General features: G+C 42.9%; 1 protein-coding gene across 1 annotated transcript in view; it reads right to left on the reverse strand.

Annotated features, from left to right (window-relative positions):
- Positions 1-27,415, reverse strand: part of LDLRAD3 (low density lipoprotein receptor class A domain containing 3) — a 110,878-nt gene that overhangs the window by 63,153 nt on the left and 20,310 nt on the right. The window contains exon 2 of the mRNA XM_050711216.1: positions 14,298-14,444. Within this exon, the coding sequence (XP_050567173.1) occupies positions 14,298-14,444 (147 nt within the window). The remainder of the gene's footprint in view (positions 1-14,297; positions 14,445-27,415) is intronic.

Here is a 27,415-nt window from a genome sequence, read left to right on the forward strand (position 1 = left end):
TTCAAGAGAACTATTTTGGCAGTTATGTGTGCGAGTGTGTGAACTCACTCCTTATGCTATGCAGAAACCAATCCTCCCACCCCCTTCTTTTAAGGCTCTAAAAAAAAAATTAGTAACTTCCAATCAGGACTGGCTGTACGTTCCCACTGAGGATGTGACAGTTTGCAGGCACAGCTCTACAGCATTAACAGAAAAATATATTACTATCTTTAGGGGACCAAGTGTGAAACAGAAGTATTTTTCGAAAAGTGTAATCCATTTTATTATTTCTCAGCAAAAAGATGAACAGTGGGGGGAAAAAAACAGATTTAGCATATACTTTATGAAACCATATACTGTATATAGATACATCCTTGCACAAAAGCAATTCTGACACCCCTGACTTGGCTACAAGGTCTTAAAACCTGATTAGAAGGTTGTAACAAATCTTCTTCAGTTATGGGCAAGCAATTTGCTTTCCATAGGTAATATGGGAATTGAGCAGCAAGGCATCAAATGATTTCTCTATATATCAGCAAGTGAATTGCAGTTGTGGACTACAGATTTGAGGGATATCGCCAGGACAAAATGGTACAGCCAACCTCTTGGGGAAAAAAAAAAGTCTCATGTATCTGTAAGGAGACACTAAACTATTTTGAGAAAGTAAAATTTTAGATCTGTTTGTCACTCTAATGAGACATTGCTTGAAAAGACGACATTATACATTTATAACATTTATTACAAGTCAATTTTCTCTTACAGAAGCCAGTACACAGCCTTGCTAATGAAGCTTTGGGGAAGAAACTTTGTGACAAACCTTAACTGTTGAGCCAGCTCAACCACACCTCCAGCATTCCCCTTCTTTTCACAGCAGATGCAAAGATAGCACGTAACATACCTCACATGATGCAGCCACTAGGACAAGCACATTTCCTTCTTTTAACACTACAAACAATTCTATTTTGAAATGCGTCTCAGTCATTTTGCAATCTGGAGTGAGGAAAACAGGATGCAGCAGATCAGCAGCAGACATTTTGCGACAACCTGCAGCTAGGAGTAAACTCCACAGTATTTCAGCATCAGCATCCTTGCAATCAAACTGTTGCCTCAGAACCCCTCCAGGTAGTGATCAGGCAAAACAGCTGTACGCTGCTTCACACCCACACATCTCAACCCAGCGATGGCCGGGGATTTATTCAGCTCACCAAAACCTGAGGACTTACATGCAAGAGCAACTCTCTAAACAGAAACTCTTGTGTGCAGATGCTGCACTATTGCCCAGCCACAGGTGTTTTCCTGGCTTTGACAGTGAACCACCTTACGCTTCCCTGGGGTTAATTTGTGTTGAGAGATGCCGCAGCCACATCAGACAGCGCTGTGGGTCCAGGAGTGGCTATGCACAGCATTTCAGTGACAACTCTATGAAGGAGACAAAACCAGCCATCTCTTCAACTTCTCCTCGCTCTTTGAAAAATGGTTTTTAACTTGAATTTACAGAGAAGGATTGATTTTACAACACAACTTAACAGGCAGGACGACACCAAGACAGCCTTTCGCTTCAAGAACTGCTATAAATGCTAACCCAGCTAATACTAACTTTGGTTAGTTGCTGTCTGGGCCTTATTTTCACTTTGGTTCCCAGCAGGAAAGCCACCACTACCTGCAGTCATGCAGCTGCCTCAGCACAGCATGCCAATGCATCATCTGTGGGCTCACGGAACCCTTCAGCAGGGCTGCCCTGCAGAATGACAAGGAGAAGTTTCACTTCCTCTTCTTGTTTCTTCCTATCTAGAATAAAGGTAGCACTTAAGCAATATTTTCCAGTATTAAATCCACATAAAAGCCTACTACACCAGAAGTTCTCCAATTCGAGACAAACCTTAATGAGTTTTGATCCAAAACACAGCTATTACAAAGCGTTTGTTTCACCTACAAACAGCCCTTGGGGCACTCTTACCTCTGCTCCCTATTTAACCACTCATGTGAAAAACTTGCTAGTCAGAAACTGCTAATTGAAACTCAGAGAAAGTGAGCCTAACAAGTAGCTTGTCTTAAAAGCAGAAATGTTTTTATAAAAATTAGTGAAACTAAAGCCACAGGAAACATCAGAGGTTGCCTCCGACCTAATAAACCATCACCCACTTACATGGGCAGTATTTACATTATAGTTTATAGTAAGAAAGAAAAATACTAAAGTTAAAAAACAAAGAACAAAACAAAACCCTCAGCTACCACAGAATCAACTGTTTCCTTTGAAAAGGGGAAAAAAGAGAAGGCACTTTAGAGTTGGAGTACTGTGGAGACACTGGCCTTTACTTGTTGTCAAAGAGTAAAGTAATGCTTCTTTTAATAATTTCATAGACAAGCACAAATCCTAAGCCAGTTCAGGATTTGTATAAGCAAAACAGAATGCAGTAATGGACTCCAGCGGCAGGGGAAACGCTCCTGAGGACATCCATGTGGCAAGGACTTTGATCCCTCACCCCATCCATGGCAGTACCTACCTGATCAACACTGCATCCTGCCACTGACTGCTCCCAGCTGTTAAACCCGCCCCAGTTCCAAGCCCTCCAAACCGGCTATTTACTGACCCCCATCTAGAGGGGACCATCAAGAGGATTAAATACTTAGCACCACATACCCTTTTGATCTCCTTGCATAAATAGCCATCAAATGCTAGATGCTATTGCACTTGCCCTTACTCATGTGTAAATTTCTGCAATTGAGCTTCAAATGAGATGTTCACCATGGTCACTTCATTATAAACTGCATTATAACTAACTCAAAGTGTTTGGTTGCTTAATCATGAATGAAAGTAAGAGTTAATTCTAGTTTGATATTCCAAGTTTGCGAGCCATCTGAGTAAGTAACAAAAAGATTAGCAGCTGGCTTACAGCATCTTCTCAATTAACGCAGATGCTCATTTCATGCATTGTTTAAAGTTCAGCTTTGTTTAAGAATCCTGATGTTTGTCACCTACCTAAGAAATTTGCTAAAAAATTTCAATAAAGCTGATATTCCAGTGGTTCTGCTGGCTAAATGGCACTCCAAGCTATTTTTACATCCTGGAGAGCAGCACATTCAAAGAGCAGTTAAGAAATCCTTTTGCCAAAGATGATGATTCTCCTTTCCCAGCTCAGTTTCTATATTATAAACACAAGATGAAATATAACACCTCTGTACCTGCCCCCCTCACTCCACATGAATGCCAGCAAAGCCTTGACATTTGATTGCTTACTAGTTGTGTCAGTGAATGTACACCTGAAGGCAGCCAGCAAGATTTTAGAAGCCAATTCCCTTTTTGCTTCACTTCTCATGAGTGCTGTAATACAGGCTGGATTCTTGCGGGTATCTTACCTACAGCAGCTTTGGAAAGAGTATTTTGCTGGAGTGAAAAATTAAGGTCCATAAAAACAGTAACAGCTTAATGGCAAAGCCAGCCTTACGCTGGAAACTTATTACAGGTTGGGAGAGCAGGGTTTTCTTTCAGCTTTCAGACTTGCTGTCTAACACTTCACAAATCACTTCAAAACTTGTTATGAGAAATTCCACTTCTGGAAGATAAGACATCACAGAAAAACACACAGGTAAGTAATACCTGTAGGCCTTCAGAGTACCACCACGGTGCAATGGACAGCCTTGGGAAAGCAGGCCCCTGAAGGGACTGAGCTGGGCACTGGGGATCTGACCTGCCTGATTCCTCCGAGTCCTTCCTTGCTCCTGTGACCAGAGTGTGCCAAATACTTCCCCATCCCCTCCTGACCCTTCGATCAGATAAGCTTTTCTGTTCCACCGAAGCAAGCGACCTAATCAGTCATTTGAGCTGGATTTTCTTTTTAGTCTTCCAAAGGGAATAAGCGAGCCAGGCTGGTACCAGTATCGCACTGATCAAGGAGGCAAGACGTTAGAAGCAGCACAGTCAAGATGCAGCTCAAAGCCCCCGAAGATCAGAAACACTACAGCCAAAAGAACTGCTGCATGATTACTAAAAGCTTCCCAGATTCTAAGCAGAAGTGCAAAACATTGCTCTGTATGAGACAGTGAAAGCTAAGCAGTGATAATGTGATATACTGATGACTTCCAGGCAAAGGTTCACTAAGACTTGTGGTCTGCCTTTGAAGCTGGGTTTCCTTAGGAGCGTTGATGTTCCAGGAAGGAAACCAGGAGTTTTTCCCAGGTCTAGCAACCTGGAGGTGTACCTGAAAATTATTTGCAGGTGGTGCATTAGCATCGAGCAACAAATATTCCAGGTCAACCAGGAGGCACTGAGAAAAATATAAGGATGCCTAAAAGCACTCATTGATCTTAAGACAGAGGTTTTCTGTGCATATATATATACACACAAGTGCTTTTATAGAGGAACTCCTAACTTTCTGCTATATATTCTAGTTATGCAGAAATACGTTAGCTTCATTAGCCTTTTATACACATTATTACCAGACTGTAAATAAGAATCGGGCCACTAAAGATTGTTTTTGTATAGTTTTGTAAGATTGTTGTTTGCACAATATCTGTCAGCCTGGAACCTAGTGCATGACAATGCTTACTCCATTAACATAAATACACAAAACCTACTTTTGCTGGAGCTTTTTTACTGTGACTGGCATGGGCTTTCCAGTTTGCAAGCTCTCTTCCCTCATTCTGGTCCTGATGTTACATTTTCTCATCCCATATATTTAAAAAAAAAAATTAAGCAGTCAAGGGAAAAAAAAAAAAAACAAAAAACAAAAAACTACTTATAGGCTTTATTACAGAAATGGAATAGAAAGGTAGGAGACCACAATGGTAGACTGTTAGTCCAGCTTATATGGAAAGTTAAATTCCCAGATCATTCTCTCAGAGGGGAAAAAAAAAAAAAAAAAAAAGAGGCAGCTTCATATTTCTACTATTTCACTTATCTTTTAGCAGAAACACTGAGTTTTGAAGTCTTGTAGTTCCTGTAATCATATTAGTTATTTTAATATACTGCTTTTATATTTATCTCTATGTCTTTGTCTCGCTTCTTATGTCATCCTCCACGCTCACGGGGGACTGCAGAGTACTTTACATCAGCCAGTACTTGTCTGCTACCTCACTTATGCATGTCAACCGTTCAGCTGTCTCTGAACACATTCATTTACAGCAGAGGCTCATCACCATCTCCAAAACTGCACACAACCAGTGCCTGAAGGTCACAGCCACCTAAGCCTCCTGTTAGTACCACGAGCCATGTCACAGCCACTCCACACTTCCTGAAGTGGTGGGTATGGGTTTGAAGAACTGCAGAGCACAAGCTCAGCTCTAATACTTACTTCTGCAGCGTGTTAGACTCTTAAGATAAAATTCTTGTAAGCATCACAGTGATTTTCATGCTGAAGTTCCATTTTTAAAAGTGACAGGTTGCTAAATCACTTACCTGTAAGTATTGATTGTTATCCGTCTTTTCCAAAATGCGATGAGCTTCAATACGACACACTTCACAACTAATTAGCTCACGCTATTATAAGCCGTTAGCAAGCAAGAGAGAATCTCAATTATCAGAAACCACCAATGGGAACTTCTCAAAGCTAAAAGTGCACCTGGCTAGCAGGAACAGACCGAAGCAGGTGAGACGATGGGGAGTCCACGAAGGTGCCGAAGGCATGCAGTGCTGGATCTTATTCCTAGGGATGCAACGGTGTCTCTTGAAAATCTCTCTCCCCCTCCTTCTCTGAGGTATTACTCTTAGTTAACACCAAGCTTTAGCTGATGCTTTATGAGTAGTTTTGTGGTGACCACTGGTATATTAAACACCACGAAGTCAGTAGTCTTTACAGATGGGTAGAATTAAACCTACTCAAGACTCTTGGCCTGCTGCTGCATTTCTAGGAGATCTTGGCTGGTTTAGACAATCCCTGGAGCTTACTGATGTTAATTCCGACTGGGCAGACATTTCTTATTAACAAAATGCTGCAGCTTATTCTCTAGTGCACTGAGCTCTGCTCGTTGAGCCTAAAGCCTGGTATTTAAAAGGATAGCAGCCGGAGTTATTTTGTGCCCTTTGTTCCTTAACATGAAAGCCATTCATCAGGCTGACTGCTGAGTGGCTAAACCCCAAGCAAAACAACTGCAGCTGTAATAATTGTAGTATGGTAATAAGCAGCCATTAAATAGCTTATAGAGATCGCAGAACCCACTGTCTCCAGAAGACCTTTTCTCTCCATCTTTTAAAGCAGCTAGTAGATCTGCTCACTTATTCTTAGCACTGTGGATGTCATGAATTTGACTGCTCTCACAGCAAAGTGTAAGGAGAGGTGAGGACAAACACATAAATCCAGACTCTCACCAGAAAGATCTGGGTCAAGAGCAATGACCTTTTATTAGGAAATTCAATCCATCTCGCCATTTTAATTTTGAGACTTACACAGGGAAAAACACGAGTACATAATGTGCCTTAATATAATTCCAGCGTGTAATCTTCCCATAGAACAGATTTGAAGCATCCTCCTAACCCCAAGGGTAAACCTCATGAAACTTTTATTTTTTAAAGCAGTGAGAAGCAAAAATCATCTAAAGGGCCTCTTCTGAAATCTACCCTGCATCAGCAAGAAGGCAGGACAAGGAGTTTGACCATGCCAACCTGAGGCTTCCACGCACGTGACATGGGTTTTATGCTGGTACAGTTCTCACTCAGTCCTCCTCCTTCCTACTGCTGGCTGCATTGGGCTTGCACAACCATAGAGCACCTTCATCAGTTATGACTTCAGTTTCAGTAGGCTTTTTTAAAAGGAAAAAAACCTTCCATCCCTCTGACATCGTTTAGCTTTTAACACCCACAGTTCTTCATTAACTACCTCTTGTTGAAACTGAATGTAATTAAGTCAGTCAACATACATCTGAAGCACCAGTTTGAAGATGAAAACTGAACAAACCTGCCTTTGTTCTGCAAGATTTTCAGTTTTCCAACTGAAAAGGTTTCAGAGCACAGGAAAAGATCCAGCACATAATCTACGAAACTCAGGCTGTTAATTGCAGAGTGTGGGTTTCCTTTAGCATTCTTATAAAAAGACTTTTTCTGTCTTACCCACAACCGAGTGTAATTGTTTGTTATGAACACTTTCCTGCAGCAACTCCATTCCTTAACACATTGAGCAGTAAAACCTGTTGGAAGTGAACACCAGAGGGAGCAGTAAACATTTGTCTGGTAGGTGGTTTTTAAATTGGAGTCGGAACAAAAACGCACAGGAAACCTTTGGGAAACTTAAAAATGGTTACTGTGGCCTGTATTTTCAAACTACACTATATTGCTAACCCAGTCTAATTCCCCACCAATGTAAGGTCAGTGCAGAGCAAGAGTGCAGACAGAAACATGTAGGAATGACGCAAGTGTAGTTGTGCCACACCTCCCACCCCCTCACTCCACCTCCTGACAACACCAAAAGATTCATTAAGTCTTCTGAGACTATAAGACATTTATATAAAATGTTGCATGCATTTCAATAGATTACATGGAACTGAAAATATACCCAATATAGAAAAGATAGATGGAGTGGAGTGTGAAAATATACGGTGTTTATATATAAACACACAACTCAAACTCTACAGGGAAAAAGCAAGAACATGGTTAAGAGACATACAAGAGAAGAAATAAAGGATTAATATGCCAACATCACATCAATGAACAAGTAACTACAGTGCTACCTGAAGTATTATTCTGCCAAAGATTTAAAAATGCTTACAAGAACAATGGAAGTATGGCTACAACCACAAAAATACAAATAGGTCAAGAAAACACTCCTGCTACTCACTGCTCAAAGAAGTTCCCCCAGAAAACACTTCTCTTCTAAGGAAATGGACTACAGAGAAAGACACAAGTTTTCTCAGGCACTATCATCTTAGCACTATAGGCACACTCATATGAGGCACACTCATCTTAGCACTATAGCATGCAAGTACATGCCTAGGCCTGACGGGTCTAGGAGTTCCCTGGTGTAATTGTCACCAAGAGGTGGAAAGCCACCAGGAGCCTGGCTTCAGCATGTACTCTGAAAGCATCAGTTCCCTGATTTACAACCAGAAAGGCTCCTACCAGATCTGCTAGGCACCTGAATTGAATTGGCTTCCCATATTGCCCTAATAGGAGTTGCAGCCTTCAAGGCCACGTGAGTTAGCCTGCTAGTGTAGTAACGCAGAGAAGCTTAGCTTAGCACACCACGCAGAGTGCAACCCAGGACTGCAAGCATCATAAGCCCTTCCATCCTGACTGCAAGGGGTCCCTGCACACGTGTGTCTGAAGAAGAATGTGTTTTGCAATCAGGTGAGACTAGGCAGACCCTCAGCAGAAGCTCGCTTGGCAGGTGGCTTCAATACCTGCCTGGGGAACACTAGTTAAAGTTCACCATTTCCATGAAGCGCTTCAGTTAATGAAGACATTCTCCCCCACAGAGAAGACTTGCATGTAAAGACTCTTAACTGTCTGAAGGACAACCACAGTAAGATCTGCTGCTGCCGAACTGTTGGCGATAAACCAAGCCTTTTCCTGATGCAGTCCCAGACGTTCCTGCATGGGCCAGCTCTCAGAAGCCTGCACAGGTCAGTCTGTTGACAGCACAGTCTTACAAGCACCAACGATGCCCTACTGTTCAGCCATCTCTCAGAACAAAGCCTTTATCGTTGATTCAAAAACCTGCTTTTCCTTCATGTTTGAACAAGAAACAGAAATGCATGAGATATGTAAGCTCCTAACACAAGAAACCACTGCCCTGAGGCTGTCCTAGTGTGAGACCTTTTTCTAGCCCCCAACCCACACCCTTCAGCCCTCAGACTAAGACAGCTGGTCACTGTGTTCACTGTGCACCACGACTTGCTCACAGCTGAACGCACCAACTTGGCTTGTAAGAAATGGCTTTCGGAAGAGTGATGAAGGAAAATCTAGACTTCTGGGTATTTGGTATCTCTCATTCTGGCTGCTGTCATGCCAGGCACTTAGCACGGATGATGTGCCGTGCTCTGAATCTGCACCATCTGCTGCTCGTTAGCTGACAAAGGCAGCAACATGCCATCTCTCCACTAGCTGTTGCTCATTAGCTGACAAAAGCCGTTTTCAGTGATCACATTGTTCTTTCGGTAATAGTCTAATACAAAGAAGTACAAAAGAGCAAAGAAAGGAGGAAACAAAGATGACAGAGTACATTAGGAGCTTAACTAAGAACGTTATTGTACTCCCAAATCTCCCAGAGAAAACCCTCCCAGCAGCCGGATGGAGGCCCCGGCCCCGCAGGAATATGTCAGCAGGCAGGTATATCGGACAGCATTACAGATAATCTGTGTACCTCAAAATGCTTTGAAACATCCAAAAATATGTCTAGGCTCTTCCTCTTCAGATTCTCTCACATGTAACTCTGGATCTTCTACACCTGCTAACAGACTGGGAGTGCAGAGCAGCTGACAGCACACAGCGCCCATCCTGACCCGCGCCAGCGCTACGCTCCAGGCGTACATACGCCTGGGATATAGCTGGAGCACGATCCAGGAGCTATGCAGTCAACAACTGTATGCTCCCCAGGAAAGTCCTGTTGGTAAAGACTCCGCTCCTGTCAAGAGGAGCCTCAGCTACCATTACAGATCATGTACGCAGCTACAGAGCAATAGCAGCAGCAACTAAAAGCCCACCAGCGTTCAAAGGAGAACTGCACGAGCAGTACGTGAGTTCACAGGCCAGCTAACAATCCAACAGATGAGAAATGGCAGAGCCGGGGGAACAACTTACAGAAAGCTTCTCCATTCTGAGAGATGCACTGAAGGAAGTTATCTGCACTACTGAGAACAAGAAATACTCCAAAACATTTACACTGACATGGTCAATTGCTTTCCAGGCTCAGTTAGTGGCTTGGAGGAAGAGCCAAAGAGATGCTCTGCTTCAAGGAGAGGCATTTCTCATTTACAACAGTAAGTCCCTGTCTCAGCTTCTTCCCTCCCTCTTATGCCTTTTCTCAACCCTCCTGCCTGGATAAAACTGGATGAAGTTTTTCTGTTGCCAAGTCACCATGACATAAGGAAGAGTAAAGATATTCTGTGTGCCAAACAGCGTACAGACAGCTGGCATGGGAAGTGTTAAACTGATCACAGGTCAGGGCAGAGAGGAAGCCAGGAACACGACAGATGGTATGGGTTCTGGCGAATGCAGAAGATGAAGAAAAAACCCACAAGCAAAGTGACGTGGTTAACAGAGAAGGTCCTCCACAGAGAAGACAGAAAAAGCACTAGTGGAACAGAAGGAAGAGCAGACATGAATGGACAAAGCATACATAATTCTGCTTTTGCAGAATTCCTCCAAATCCAGACCAGCATTTTTCACACAAGGGCTGCAGAAAACAAAAAGCAGAACTTCAGAGTTGTAAGTTTTCATCTCCGAAGGGTAACAAACAGAACAAAATGGCACAGTAATGGCATTCATCAGATGTTGCTGGGCACCCATGTTCAACCATAAGGCAATTCAAAAGGGAGGGAAAGACGTTGCACTTGACGGCACACGTGTGAAACTGCCTCCGTGGGCACGCCAAAACACAGCGCACTTGCTTCACAAAGATATCAGCCTGCAGGACCATCTGAATCCAGCAAGCAAGCACCTATTCACACACAAACATTTTAAAGCAAGGTTAAAGCCTTTAAATGTGTAGTAGTTAGTCGATGAGGAATCGCAGACAAAGCAGCTTAAAGCATGGCTCAGGGTAGTAACACACTGGGAACTCAGCCATCTCGTGCTGCTAATGCAACTCCTACGGCTTTGTCTCCACTATCAACAGCTCAGCTAATGCAAAGCAACATCACAGCAGAAAACAAAGGGCTCTGCTTTTGCTGCAAGGTAAGCTGTAGTAAGCAGAGCCCTATTCTGATAGGAGGAAGGTAACAAAGCCTAGCCTAAAACAATTTAAAAAAATAAAGCTTTTCTCCCTATACACAAAGACGCACGTCCCTCAAGCCTTGTGATCCTAGAACAGCACTTTCAGGCACAGCTGCCCTCTCTTAAGGAACTTGGCACTAGTAACCAATGCTGCTGGTGCAGTGACACAGCCAGATGTGACACACACACATCTTGAGTGCCAACCTGCTCAATTTCCCACTGCTGTTTCTGCAGTCAGGAGGATCAGTCCTTAGGCTCCTACACCCCTCTCTCCCCAACACTAAGGACCTGCACATTAACCACACTGCATATCTTTAAAAGTCGCTTGCTTCAGCTTCAATCACTGGAAAGTGACTATATATTAGGGGGAAAAAAAATCTTGGAAGGGATATACAAACACTGGAGCAGGATTCCAGTGAGGCTGCGGACTCTTCACCCTTGGAGATGCTCAGCAATTGAGCAGACAAGGCTCTGAGCGACTCTGATCCACACCAGTCCTGCTTTGAGCAGGCAGCTGGACCAAAAGACCTCCAGAATCCTTTCCAGCTTAAATTAATCTATGAACCTCTCTTTACAGATTGGCACAAGCTGGAGAGGGGGAGAAGAGACAAGTGATTTTTCATCCTCCACCCTTCCCAAACGAAATGCCTTTCAATGCTTAGCTCTGACCTAGAAACTCTCTACCACCACTTTTGGATTGTTTAAACTGATCCAAATTTTCATCACCATGTAAAAGACTGGTTGGTGACAACTATAAGAATATCTCAGAAGAGTTGGCCCATTTTCAAAATTCATCACAAAAACAAAAACTTTTTTTGTGGCACTCACTATACCCACATATTTAAGAGACTGAATTGGCCCTCGTAAGCTTATCAGCAAGTCCAGAAGTCTAGGTGCTTAGTGGGATTCAAAATGGGATATTTCCTGGGTTAGAAGGATCATCCATCCTCGAGACAGTAAACCAGCTTCCTGAACTCAGTCATAAGCCAACAACTAACACCACGAAGCCTTTCCAGCCTCCTTCATAATTCCGTAATTCTGCCTCCCAGGGACAGCTCTTGTCCCTTTGCCACACCTGCCAATGAAGGGGATCCCTGGTGACGAGATCATTTCTCTTGTGAACTTTGTGACCACTGACATGGTCCTAAACAGGAAAAAGCAAACACACACACACACACCATGACTCTGCAAGGAGCACAGGGCGTAGCACCCCACAAACAGCAGCTGTTAAAAGCTGTCTAGTAAAACAGAGAGGAAGGAGATGCAAAACAGGCAGCTTAAAACTCTCTGGATGCATTACAGAGCCTTGTTTGCATGAATATTAATTTCTTGCTTGGAGATTCAAATGAGCGCTATTTCCATTCTGTTTTGGCTTATCTGACCTGTTAACAGCAAGCCAGCACAGGATATGAATCCCTTGCTCTCCCCGTTGTCTCTTTTCCATGCTAATTTTACATTATGAAGGTGATCAGTTAGAGCAGGTAGATGTATGTGAAGAAGAAAGAAGAGTCTAATTACCTCCATTAACTTGGGTATGATCAAAAGGATGCTCGTCCTGAAAACTGTTAGCCAATCAAGAGAGTTGATAGTCTCTAAATGAAAAACCCAAAGAAGAAAAATTCCACAGAAATATGAATTCGTAGTTGCAACATAACCTAGATCAGTAAGGCTTATTTGAGTCTGTCATGACAAGAATAACTTTTATGAACTGTCATTTTGCAGCTATTTATATTTTATTGTCAGTTACTATGCTCATTATTGCCTGCAGTTCACTAGACCCAACTGATTTTGGTAAGAAAGCTTTTGAACAGCAAGTCATGAAGCGTATTTTCCCATTACTGATTCATGAGCAAATGTCCAGCCCAGTCTTCATTAAGAAAATCTTCCTTAAGATTACTGTAAATTTTTATTATGATTTTCTAGTCTAACAAGGAGAAGTGAAATTCCTGCGAGGCAGAGGATGACAATATTCTTAGGAGGAGAGACAGAAATCTCTGGGTTTGCATCCTACGAATACAGAGAAGCGCCTTCATTCAGCTCGTTTTAAGAAGCAGTGACTGCACGCCAAAAGCCATGCCAGCAGCATATTCAACAGCTAGGTAATAAGGAACCTGCAAGTCACGCAGCTGCTGTCATCAGGAACATCTGACCAAAAGGTGCATGTTGAACTTTGGACATTTTTTATTCTTGTCAAAGCTCCCCCTAATAACAATTCTGCTAGGGTTTAAAAAGATAGGCACAACTGATCAATCCTTACAACAACAATAAATTAACCTGTCTTCAATGTTGCAACATAAGTCTGACGCTTTAGAAAGACTACAAAGGATCAGATATTTTATACAGATACTTTTAATGCCTTAGAAGCAGAAAAAAGCTCACTGGTTTAAAGCAGGACTATGTATGTGGATTTCCACAGCACAGTTATTAAAGACTCCTTATTTTGAAAGGGATGGAAAATTGGAATTAAAGGTGAGGCATCAAATTAAAGAAGCAAGCATTTAACAAAACATCGTATTTCTAGTCACTGAATTTGGAAGAAGCTATTCTTTATTCTGCTCCACAAGTGAAGCTAATAACGTCCTTGAAGCGTGTTGGCTGAAAGGTAAGGTTCTCAAAAAGATTAATAAAAACCCCTATAAAGCACACATGTAAAGGAGCAACATTTGTTAGACAAAAAGCACTAACTTACTTCTCAGAAAGTTCTCAGACGCTTTAGAAGAACATAACATTTGAGGGTTTTTCCCTCCCAACTGGATTTCATATCATGATGTTATGCTGCAGCATAATTTTGATGTCTGCATATACCGCATAGCCTAGAAAGTTTCATGCTAACTAAATGTTGCAGAATACTAACTAAAACTTAATTAGTGCTAACAAAGAGATGAAATCACAAAGCCTTTTTAAGCTCTCTAGAACTGGGAGTGCTGTAGGGAGGATTAAAACATGCAAACATTATTAGCCAATTCATTCCCTTTATTTTGCAGAAAGTTACTATTAAGTTTCAAAGGGCTAAGAATTACAATTTGAGGAGTGGAACACAAGTAACAGGATACAGCTAAACTTTGAAACAAAGGGACTTCTCTTGATGGTTGTGGAGGTCAACTTACAGCAGTACACAACTAAGGTCTTTATTATATAGGCCTGAATCCCTGCAATCACACAGGGCATCAGTCTTCCACTGGAAGAGCCACAGGTCAAGTCTGTCTCAGTTTATCCATCTGTGAATAGGGTTTTAGGTACCTGCTACCAAGCACTGAATCAAAATTGGCCAATTTAATGAACCTTAAAGACCAGAAATAATAGGAAGGGCCATATATCTTCTCAAACGATAAAGAAATTAAGAAACTGGCAGTAGCTTCATTGCTTACTTAACGTATACTACCGAACACGCCAGTAATGCTACCTAGCCAAGCCTTGTGGTATCAGGCACACCAAGGTCACGGCAATGGTCACTTACGGCATTCCTTCTCATCACTGTCATCGAAGCAATCTGGCAGCCCGTCACACTGCCAGGCCCCTGGGATGCAGCGCCCATTACTGCACATGAAGTTTCCAGGAATGTTGCATTCATTGGTGAAATTATTCCCAGGCAACAGTTGGCTCTCTGCAACAACAACAACAACAAAGAGAAACAGAAAACTTTACAGGGTATTCAAAAAAGACAGCAGAAGCAAGATGTTTATCAGTGGTAGAACGAACTTCAGGCAAACAGTCTTGACACCAGTTATCTTGTTATATCATCCTATCAGTATCCTACATATAGTACTTGGTAGTACTTCATTCCTTAAATCGTGATTTCACCTGTTCTCCATTCACACTCCCCATTTTACTGATTTCTTTCTTGCTGTTTTCTTCCTCAGTGCATATATTTAGCCTTCTGTGTATCCTCAGGTTAAAGTGACTTGCTAAAAAAGCTCTCTAATTCCTAAGTAAAATAGATGAGGCTACAAGACATCAGCTCCACACTCCCATGCTTCTGTCAGACCGGTATTTAGCTTGCAGAATTACTTGTTGTTTTTTGTTGTTGTTGTTACCCAAGGGCTAGGAACTATGTAGCACATTGACTAATTCATATGAGCTTTTCAATTAAGTTTCAAACATAGGGCTGTTGGTCAAAGTCAGAACTGAGCTTCTTGGTCTTAGTCTAACGCCCTGCCATACATCTGTCCACAGGCAAGTAAGGCAACTGCACATTAGAAAGGCTGCCAAGTAGAGAGGGTATAGCAGGAGGATGCAAGAGATGAAGAGAATAGATTTGCCTTTGTAACAGCTTTAGCTAGTAATTTTCATTTATTGTGCCTCCAAATTTCATTGTTTTGGGAACACAGATGACAGAAACATAAACCTCAGGGAAGGAAGTTAATGGCACAAATGTTTTAATAAGGCAAAGAGATTCATCCACAGGTCTAAAACGCAGGTTGGGCTTGGAGATTGTGCGAGAGGACTGACACTCCCAAAACAACGGCAGCACGAATGGCATTTCAAGCCATTGATCTGGAGGGAAGCAGCAAGACAAGGCAGAGAACGAGAGAAAGAAGATCCTTCTCCCACCTTCCTCTGTCACAGTCCAGACTAGTCCCAGGCAATGTGCTCCAAGTACACGTTCCACCAAAAAACAGAAACAAAACCCTTCCTGGCAGATCATGGCTGCTGGCCCCCACCACGTTCAGGGAAGAGCCTCTCCTAGCTCAATCCTGCAGCACGGAGGGGAAGGGGTTCGGTGCAGACAATACCTATGGAGAACCGTGCTGCTGAAGCAGCATGCCCCTGAGCACAAGGCTCTCCAGAAGCTCTGGACCCAGCCAGGTGGAGACGGCTCCCCCGTGGCGTAGTGAAATGCTCTGCCCTTAGCACAGGCAACACTGCTAAGGTTTACATCACTGTTTCAAGAGATGCATGACAGGAATGCTTCGGAAAGTATTTTTATGCCTATTTCTGCCCCACACAGCGCATTTCCTTTCAAATTTCCTTCCTCGCAAATGCCTGACTCTCCTGGGATGTTTTAAGACTCTGCCAGCACAGAGCAGACACCTTAATGGAAATTTGCCCTGAGCTGTTGAAAGACAAGGTAATTCAGAAGCAAAGTGGAAACACAGGCTTGTGAGGCAGATGTGGCAACCTTAACCACTGGCCACACACCTCGAGCCATGTGCAATGTTCCTGCTATTAGCACCTTGAAGGAAGAAAGCGACAGCCAGCAAAAAGCAAGCCCAGGCTACGCAGCTGACAATTTAATGTCTTTTTGCTTTTATCGCTTTCATTCCTTGCATCACTGCTCTTCTGACCAAGAAAGAGTGGTTCTGCTCTCTGTGCCGCGATGCAAAGAGGCTGCTTCTGGGCGCGGACACGGGGAAGCTCAGCTCCGGCCCGGTGACACACTGCCTTCCCTCAGGAACGTACCTGCTCCCAGCAGCAATGCGGCAAGAGCCGTGCCCAGCCCTTCTTCATGCCCCAGTCCCTAAACCAGGGATGAAAATGGTTTGTCCTCGGCTAGTCCTGCAAGGAAATGCTGATCAGATACAGCACCGTCAATGACAACCCCTGGGCTTCTGCAGTCTTACAGCATCACTGGTAACAACGTGCTGCAGTTTTACGTTCGACCCACGAGCGTGGGGTGGGTTTTTGCTTTTGTTTTCCTTAAACCTGAGCTTGAACACATTCAAATCCTTCTTCGTATCACTGACCTGTACCTGGTAAGTAATCACCCGGCCAAAATCACCACACTCAAACAGCTGCACAGAAGGAGTTGTTGTCAGCGTTACACAACCTCCTATTAGCAAACCCCCTGCATGCTAACAACACGTCCGCCTGCAACCGCAGGAAACCTCCCCCAGTTCTGCAAAGTGAGGGGTGCCTTCAGCAGATCGAGACACGGAAGAAATCAGGATTTTCTTTGCAATGGAAAGGCACAGCCAATATGCCACACTCTTAACTTTGTTGTAACGTGTCCAAGAGCTTCAGGAGTAGAACCTAAGCTCCTTCCTGACTCTTAAAAAAAAAAAGGCTTTCATGCCAGTTTGGTACCACTGGAAGACTTTTCCGGTAGTTGACAAAACATACTTATCATCAGAGCAACTTTACAAGTTTGCAAATACTACAAATACAGATTGACAAAGCTAGTTTCCAAGCTAAGACTAAATCTCTGCTGTAAAGTGAAGGTGTTTCAAGTGTCACAAGGAAACTAGGAATTACCAAGGATTTAGTTCTCTCAAAACCTAAGCGCCTAGGCAGCACCTTTAGGCAATACCATCAGAAAAAGGTGCCATTCTCATTCGTGTTGTTGCTCTTTGCTAGCTTCTTTTCTAATCCTCCTACCTACAGCTCTCCCCTAACCAGCTCTACTTCCATATGGAAGCTGCACCTCTCAAACTGAAAATCACTGCTGTCGACACTCCAGCAAGACCTCCTTGGGCAAGCTGCTAGCTAAGAACACATGCTAGGTCTAGACCTGCCCTAACTAGAAAACTGTCTTTTCCGCTCTAAGCATCGCAGTGTTCCTGAGACAACGTGATAACTGGATGCATTTCCAAAGACTCTAACACCTCCTACACAGAGCAACCAAAGTTCAGCTCCTGGCAGATCTGCTGCTGCATCTTGCCTGAAAAGCTGTCAACATGATCTCTGTATCTCCATGCTTCTTTAATGAAAAACGTAGACCAACCCAAATCATTGAAGAATGTTTTAGGTCTCAAAAAGCAAAAGACTCAAACCCAGAAACAATGCCCCAAAAAAAGCTATCAACACCTTTAAATAAAGGCTGTACTCCAACCCTACTAAATTGAAGGGACCTGCCAAGAACAGATACCAATTTTTGTTTAAAATTAAGCTGTTTATGTTTCCTTTGTTATATAATAAATATATCCTCTAATGCTCTTCTACAGTAAGGATGTAGCACTAACCTTTTTACTAAACAGGAAACAAAAGATACAGGCAGATTAAGTTACTTGCTGACAGCCCTGTGCAAGCTCTGCTGCAGAATGGGAACACTGAACTCTGACTCAATTCTATTTCAAAGCAAGAGCACTTTCTCTTAAAATACAACCTTCATCTGCTGCTGGAATGGAGTCGCAGGTTACAGACAGAGCAGTTTCAGAGTCACAGTCAATGCACCTAGCAACTCGCTACGTGTGTTACTCCCTCTCCAACAAAGTCCACCGGTGGACAAAGAACTGTCAAAGCAATGGCACATGTGGAACCGCTTAAATCCTATAGCTCGTTTCGCTTCCTTTACTTTGGAAGCCTCCTCTATCGGATATAAAAGCCCTCAGGGCCCACAAGGAAATCCTCCATGTGGTCATCACCTCCCAGCCCGCAGGAATGCGATGCTCCTGCCCACTTGCTGAGTGCACGGCCGCTGCAGGGCCCTGGGGTGCTCTGTACGTGCACGTGGGGAGGAGCAGCGGTACCAGCACGGAAAGGACCAGATTAGATCACCTCGCCTATTTTTCTGGAGGACTGAAGCAGAATTCTGATAAGGTCTGTACAGATGTCAGATTCCGTGCAGCCAACTTGCTATACTGCTTGTTGGCAGGGCAGAAATTCCTTCAATCTGGCAGAGCTGGCTTTCCAATAGCTGACATATTTACCCTGCAGCCTCTCTGACTAATTTTGAATTCAACCCAAATATGAGCTGCACGGATGTGTTCAGTTAAGTGAAGGAGGAGGGGAAGAAGGGGAAAGAAGTAGTCCGTTTTCGCCGCACCACACTGCTCACTTTAAAAAGCATACCATCTGGGCTGAATGAAAAAAAAGGGACTCGTGTTTCACTTTGAAGGGGACTGAGTAAGGAAAGCCAATCTGTTTTAGCAGCCACTTCCAAAAATGCTGGCATCTAAATATTTAATACTTGCTAAACAAGAATCAGAGAAAAAATAAATAAATAAAAGGACAAGTCATACTGAACACTTCACACACTACATTAACAAAGCAAGTCAAGGATACCTTTCACACCCCCCAAAAAAAACCACCACTTTACCTGAAAGCACTCCAGAGAAGTGCACATTACAGAACAGATCACTGCTGATAACACTGCTGTGTCTGTATCAGAAAGTGTAATCAGTAAGAACAGGCAGTCGTTCTGGCCAAGGAGCTTTTGAGGAAGAAATACAAGACACTTATGGGTTTAACATCCTCATGAATGATGTCAGTAACTTCAGCCTCTTTGCAGAGAAGATCTGTCACCGAGGATGAAGTGGATGAACTCCACTGCCAGACCTCTGACATGCCTTTTGTGGGAATCTTCACTGGATACTTTCAATGGATCTCTGTACAAAATTCTCCAAACACGAAGAGACTGATTGTGATCCAGGCTGGTGTGTAACTGTGATGCTGGATGGGTACTTACGACTACCTGCCTAACACACGATGCACAGTATGCTCCATACTTGAACAAATTCCTTCTTTCTTCCTGATCGTTCCCTTGCCTGGTGTAAATCCACACCAGGTTTGATGCCAGCACATCAGCAATCTGTCCTCACTCTACTGAGATCTGCAACATGTTGTGAAAACAACATGAGAAAGAGACTAGAATAAGTCAGTAGCTGGAATTTGCAACAAGACAGCATCAAAAAGACATACCTCCAGTACCTGCTCACCAGCAAATAACATCACAACTAAAGATAGGAGTTACTTTAACTTCCTCTTTTGTGATTAAAACCTCAGTTCATGACTTAACGGTTATGAACCTTTTTAAAAAATATTATTTTTTAGTTAACATAGGCATATATAGTCTGTTGTGTTTTTTTATTGGAAGAAACTACAGGAATTTTATTTTAAGCTTTCAGGAGTATTTAAACACTTTTCTGTATATCAGTTAAGAAAGTTGTAAGATGGTGTTCTCAGTGCATTGACCTTGGAACAACAGACATGGTTCAATTTTCAGGTGGTCCTTTGTGGAGCCAGGAGCTGGACTCAATGATCCCTGTGAGTCTTTCAGCTCGGGATATTTTATGGTTCTAAGATACCTGCAGACTCCAACAAATGCTTTTATATCTTCCTCAGTCGTCTCAGACAGCAAACAAGCAGTGCTAAGTGCCTGGCAGGATATCACAAGACTTGTTTCTTCAGAGACTGCAAAACTATTTACAAATATTTACATTCAGGTCCAGTTGCTTCTGTGGATTTAGGCGCTGAGGACAGATGCATCTCTTCATATTTCTTCATGTTGATATGAAGCATCTGACTCACCAAATCCACATCTCCTTTGCAGATGTCTACCAACACAGATGCATCCAGCAAAGAAATTCAAAAGCTGAGCATGAAGAAATCCCATACATTATGTTTTGCATATCAACCTCAGTTTAACACATACACGCACAAACTTCACTGGCTACACAGGTGTCAGCAAGGTAACACCGGTGGAACTGAGGCCAACATGGTGTAACAGCTCAGTGAAACCCACGGTACTGACGATTTGTATTTCTGAGATCATACCGAAGTCAGGACTAGTGCAGCTGCCCAAAGTCTGTGACAATAGAGTTATTCGACCTCTTCTCTACAATTTACCCATTGTTCAAATAAAAATAAGACACTAGCTTTTAAGAGGAATGTCCCACGCTGGATCCAAGTACATAGAGCGTAAGTGTCCATTAACAGCACCAGCAGATAAGGGTATGTACACTAACAAGAACTAAGTTTATTTTTCATCTCTTACATAAACACCTTTGATATCACCCAAACAATTGTTTGCAGCTGCATGTTTGTAAGTGTATCTCATAAATCCCCATAAATGCTTGTCTTCAGCATGATTTGCTTTCCTATGTGCTACTGCAAACATACCTTGCCAGAAGAGAAGAAAAACATCCCAGTGCATATTCAGGATGGCTTTGGGAAGTAAAGAGTAAGACAAGCTCTCTCTTGCTCTGCTGCGAAACCATTGACAACACCTGAGCCATCTGTCACAAGTAAAGGACACCTGCCAGTGATTATCTGACAACTTAAATCCCCTTGAACAATTTTAATCCCTACCCTCCCCTATCCTCATTTAAACTGCCTGATGATTACATTGCTTATACAACATTATAAGTTATGAGGGTTATTTGTAAAGACATATTGACAGCTCCACTGCAATACAAGTTCTCAAAAACGTTTCTTCGCTGAAGCAGCACGTAAGTTAGTGATTAATTCGAGGAACTGCTCACCATTTAGGTTCAACTTTCCCTCCCTCAGTTTCCCAGCTTTGATCTCTGAGATGTAATACATTCTGTATCCAGCATTTTCAAACTTAAAAATGGATCAGGCCTAGCCAAAACATCAGAAATTCCTAAAGCTACTTCTGATTAAAACACTAAACATTACCAAGGCAAACCAAAGTCAATGCAAACAACATTTCTATGGAACGGATAGCTTTTTTCAATTTATACAAAAAAACACAGTGCTCAGGAAGTCAGTGTGCTAGTGGATGCCCATCCTTGACCCGCTAATTCCTCACAGCAAAAGATACCTTTTATTGAACTAGAGAGAAATGAACACATCACCAGCTCCACCATACATAATATAATAGGGATAGAATAGAATATCTCTTTCTAAACATCCTACAGTATTAGTCGAGGCAGTTGGCACATTCCGTATAGCAGGTGGCTGCCGTTCAGCACTTAGCCATGTGAAATCCTGAATTAAATATAGCCTTCTAAATCATTCCCTAATAAACAACCACTTGCTTTTTCCTTGCAACACTAAGTGCAGAAGCAGAAAGCGAGCTGAGGTGAACAAGTTTATTTTAATCCTACAGCCTCAGTGGCTGGATTCTATATTTGGGGGACAGGGCATTTCACTGGAGCCCCCATATTTGTCTGTCTGCAGTGCAGCTGCTTGAGTACACACCAGAAATAATACATCTCCCAGGTCCGTGGGCTCTAGGCACAGCTAGCGTGGTGGAAGAAAAGCAGACTATCAGCTGTTAGCAGTACAGAGTGAACAAGGACCACATCCACAGCCTCAAACTAGTACAAGTTTGAACAGAAGAAGAGAAGAGGCAGAACCACTTATTTAGATTACTGAGTTGGGTACACCGTGAAGAAGGAGCATTCCCCAGCAAGATTCCCAGACATGCACCACAACCTCAGAGCAAGATCAATACTCCAAATTTAGGATTGTTTTGTCTTTCCCAGACTCCTCTCCAGTTCCACCCCGAGGGATTTTAAGCAAACTGTGAAAACCATGACTGCACAGCAAATTGGCACATGCACCTACACAGCACCCTCCGTTCCAGAGGATGTTAATTGTTAGAAACATTTTCCCTAATTATGTGTTTCTTTATATTTTCAGAAGAGCATAGCTGTTATCTCTGGGCACTTAAATGGAAAGTTAACACAATACAAAATAATAATATGAAACACAAAGAATATATTCCACCAACCATCCTCTTCAGGTTACTGAACACTCAATCTTTTCTTATCATTTCATCTCATCCACAGGTTACCATCATCTTTCACAAAAGAGCAGATGACACTCAGTGGCACAAAGGAGATTCCAGTAGTGCAGCTGAACAAAAGCAGGCAGCCCGCCCAGTGCACCGAGCAGCCCCCCAGAAACAAGCGCAGGGAGAACCGACCGTCTGACAGAAGGAAGCTGACTGCTAAGTGCCACCACACCAGCTCCACGCTCAGGTTCTCAATCAACCCAACTTTGTATAGCTTGATGGGGAGAGCAGCAAAAACAGCAAGAAAGGACCAAAAGGTAAAGACAATTTCTACATTCAAACAAGTCAGAAGCAAAGCTAATCCTATTGATTTTATACCCTTTCGGCACACTTCATATTTTGCTCTTCTTAACAAATCACGGAACTTGCACGTATAGGAAAGAATCTAACTTCTCCACGAACCACACATATAATACTCTCATCACTACGTTCCAGCTACCTTGCGACAAAGCACAACAGTAAGCCACCTCACGGATCACACTAGGAACCACAGACACCTACACAGGACAGAAAAGTTAATTTCTAGTCTGAGTCTAGCACCTCAGAAGAGTATTTTATCTTGTTTTGCTCTGCCTCTCTTCCTTTGAAGAAAGGCACCTGCATGTACTTTGTCATAATTATACAGCTACGCTGCCAGGCTGCCTGAAGTCATTGCAATTTTTGCGACACCTTCATGACCAGCTAGGTGTGTTACCTTCCTCTCAAATGGATTCGGACCATGGTTTGAAGAGACAGTAAATCAAGTTTTACCATAACTAGTGTCACATGAATAAAATACCACAAGAGCTTGACACAGTAAAGAACCTGTGAGACTGTTCTGCCAGTTATGCTTTAAAGGCTTGGATTTTATCAGGGGGGCAGAGGGGTAAGTATGCCTTGGTAAACTTTGTGATCACTACAGCATCATCTGTCCTCCCAGAGCCAACACTGCTGTGTGTTACCTAACTGAACAGATAGGCTGTCTGCAGCAAGCCTGCACTATCTGCCCATCTGGTACTAGTCATCCTGAAACCACAGCCTAAATTACTCTTATAGGGCACAGACAAAGAGAGTGTATAAAGTGAGTAATCCCACTCTTGTTTATGTTCCAAACAACTGGTCTGATCAAATCTTTACATCAAACTCCCCCCATACGATTACAGAAAATCTCAGTTTAGCAGACCTCATGCTCAAGTTTCCAGCCACCACCATTTGGGAAGGTACAGCACACGTGATTTCCACAGCCCTAACGCCAGCTCCCTTAGAGCAGAGATGCTGGAAACGCTTCCTGAAGCAGCAGAAGTCCCGCACACCGCAACACCAACTCTCGCTGTGGGGCCGACCTACTGCAGAGGCTGCAGCCACCCTTCTGGGCGAACCGACACCGCTCACGGTCGGGGCAGCCTTTACATTCCTCTATCTACAGCAACTCTTCACGTGGAAACTCCCTCCACCAGTCTCATCTCACTGCTTGCTCTGCTGATAAGATATGGCAAGAGAAATGTACTCATGGTCCACCTCGTGATAAGATTTCCAGGCTGATTCTTTTCTCCTTTCTTCAAGAGCAGGAAGTCAGAGGACTAATCTTGCCTGGCCTACTGATAGGGAGGGGAGGGAAGAAACAGTCTCCTATCAACAGATAAACATCTTAGAGATGGGAAGAATACTACCACTGAGTCTGAGTTTATTCAAGGATCTTCCTTCCCTAAGAAATTAAATACACACTTGCCTTTATTTCACAGACCACTGAGACAACTACATTCTGTCTGCGAAACACAACAGAACATAAAATTTTAAAATGCTCTCGCAGTGCAGGGCCTGATCAGTCACCCATAAATCAATCCTTTAAATATTCGTGCGTGATGAAACCAAACTGCTACATACAGATCTGTATATAGTCACTTTCTGCTGTTACGTCTAGGTTCAAGCTACTTGTTCTCCCAGCAAACACAGCCCTCTTTGTTTTACGTTTTCCTTGGCAGCAGGACGCTTCCGACAGCATCACCCAGTGTAAATCACAAGCTTGTGTAAACCGGTAGGGACAGCTGTCAGAGCAGGACAGTAAATCTCGTACAAAGTGAACACTAAGATTAAGAAAATAATAAAATACATTGTTCAATTAAATGATAGGAAGAAAAAAGAAGAACAACAAAGTTTGAATGGAAATTATATTTGGAATTTTGATGAAGGGCTGCAAAGCCCATATGAATCCTATCAGTGTAGTTTGGGTACATGCTTTTGAGACAAGTAGATAAAGAAACATTTTTCAAACACCACTTTAACAGCTCTGCAGATCCAGAAAAAAAGTGAACTCAATGACCAAAATTAACCAAACGTAAAGAAATAGCCTGTAACAACAAACCTGATGAATGGAAATTCCAATTAACAACAAGGGCTGAGATCCTTTTTGCTCTGTTTTCCTAACAATTGGAAGGGGCTAAGTTTAAATTCCCTCACACAATATTGCATTGTCAATAGAAATAAAATTAAAAAAAAAAAAAACAACACACCTACCTAGAACAATTGGGTTTAAGTTTCCCAGTCACAAAGTCTGAACTACTATATTCAAAGATCAAAGGTTTTTAATTGCTGTTTGAAACTTACTTCTACAAGGTTGGTTGTTGGGTTTTTTTGCACTATACAGATGCAACAGGTCATAAAAGGCTGTTGTTAACCACATTTTCTTGCTTAAAAACATGTATTGAATTACCTGTACTTAGCGACTTTCACAGATGATTATTAGCAAACTCTAGGATGTCCGGCCTCTAGCTGAACAGACTCTGTTAGGTCTGGCTTACACCAGACGTAAGAAAAATCCTATGGCCATTCTGTCTGGAGAAAACAACTTATTTCAGTATTAGTTTATTTCCCCACTTTCAAGTGCTAGCTCAATCTGTGCTATTGTGCCATGTAACAGTAACTTAAACGATGCTCCTATGAGAAGTAATCGCAAGGAGGGGGAACAGTTAACTGTGAACCTTTGCCACTTACAGTGTAAAGGACAGTAAAGAAAACAAACAAAACAACTCTTATTACAGATGCTCTAGGAGCATTTCACTACATCGAATGGTTGCAGTGTGCTGTAATTTACAGGCATAAAAAGCACTGTAGAAGTTCAGCACTAGTAGCTCATACTGATAGTACTAGCCTTCTCTACACCCCCGCATACGAAAGCAACAGTGCCTGATTTTGCAATAAGAGATGAACATAGGAGAGGAAAGGAAACGAAAAGCAGTAACAAAGGAGAATGCTGATCTGCTCCATTAGAAGGATGCTAGGGAGATACCATTTTGCCCCTTCTCCATCAAATAGTCACTCAGCACTCGTAAGAATGTTTATTATTTCTGCGCTCCTTTCTCCCAGAGCATCATACCGATCACACACAGAATCAACCTCTGCAAGTGAATGCAATTTAAGTATGAACTACACATTGTAAGTGGCTCAGAGAAACTGATGACTAGTAAGCAGAAGAATATTCCTCCCACCAAGGAGAACAAAACAACTTGCGCACCTCCAGAGACCTTAGACTCCAAATACGGCAAAGGATGACATTACAGAATGATACTGGTCAGTGGCAGATGCATGATGGCAAACCTACCGTAGCTGCTTCTTGTACACAGCTGTGATTAGCTAGCTAAAGGTACATCTCCTCAACAGCTTAAGCTGATCTGAATCAGAGCTCAGTAGCCCCTGTCTTTCCCCATTCCCTGGCTATAAACTCATCTTCCCTCTTGATATCCTGTTGCGCAAACTCCTCTACAGGTGGCAGCAAGCCTGAATGAAGTTATCACAAAAGCCTTTAGTTCTTAGTTCTGCATTTTTCAACCCCAAAGACATCACTTAGTCTAATAAATTTGCTTGTCCCTAACAACCGTGCTGCAATTTCTTCTTTAAGCAGCGAGAAGTTTTCAAGAGCAATAATCGTTTTGGCAGCTGCGTATCAAAATTTCCTCCCCAGCAAGGAAGAAAGCCACGTGCCAGAAGCAGACAAGCTGTGCTGTGTCCCAGTAAGCACGTAGGTGGAGGAGGCTGGTATCCCACGCTGACATCTTACCCAGGATGACAGGTATGCTGAGAGGGGACCACGCAGGGCTCTGAACGCGAACTCAGTGTAAGCATGAAATGAATCAAGAGGCGGGAGAGTAAACAAAATGATGAATTTCTGACAATATTCTCCTATAATTTATTCACTTAGGACTTGACCGCATGTCAGTGAAGCACAACTGCGAGGGACAGTAAGTGGCAGCGGGAACAAGGGGAGCACTGTGGCTGTGGGCCAGCAAGAGAAGGGCACACCTCAGGGCCCAGCAGTGAAGGAGGCTCTGCAGAGGCCTTGTCCCAGACAGGCCAGGAAGCAGGCCAGGGCAACAAAACAAAACAGCGACAATGTCCTTAACAAGAAAGAAAAAGCCCATAGCCTCTCACTCGACAGCACTGAGCTAATTTCCAAGTGTGAGGAGATTGATGACAGATAACCAAGATTTTAATCTAAGCACAGAGAGATAGATCTGCAGACTTCCCTGCCCCAGGAAGGCAACTCGGCTCTTGCTTTGAAGTCTTGGCCTACGAACAGAAAACAAGGAGACCAGAAACCTCTCTCCTGAGGCTGCTAAAAAAGTCTGGAAGAGGAACAAGAATGTTTTTCCAAACAATACACTGAACCAACTGCTAAAGTTAGAGGACCAGTTAGCAGAAGGCAATCAGAGCTGAGGAAAGGCAACAGTTTAAGAAGAGCAGAGCGACTGTACGATGTGCCAGTGGCAGCACACTACCTGTGGAGACAGGGCAGTGCTGGTCCTGGAAAGAAGCATCTGCTGGAAATAGAGGTAAACCTCTTCAAACAGGAATGTAAATCCAACAAGGAGAAGAGTTAGACCAAAAAGAGGCCAAACATAAACCTGGAAATGCCACATGAGCTGGGTGACAAAACACTGTGCAAAGGGAACTGAGAATATCCTTGAAGCTTCAAGGGGAAAGGCAAACTGTTCCTCTCCAGTGCAACGATAACACAGAAATGGACAGAAACACCTTTCCAAAAACTAATTCTGAAGTGACAAGCAATAATAGAGCCTTGACTTCTGAGGATCATCAGGTTGGGTTATCAACAGCTAATTTTTAGCCACCCTATACTGAAAATGTGACAAGCCATGACACAGCCAACACCAGCACCCTTCAGA

The sequence above is a fragment of the Cygnus atratus genome, chromosome 5 (genome assembly GCF_013377495.2).
Source record: "Cygnus atratus isolate AKBS03 ecotype Queensland, Australia chromosome 5, CAtr_DNAZoo_HiC_assembly, whole genome shotgun sequence".
Lineage (NCBI taxonomy): Eukaryota > Metazoa > Chordata > Aves > Anseriformes > Anatidae > Cygnus > Cygnus atratus.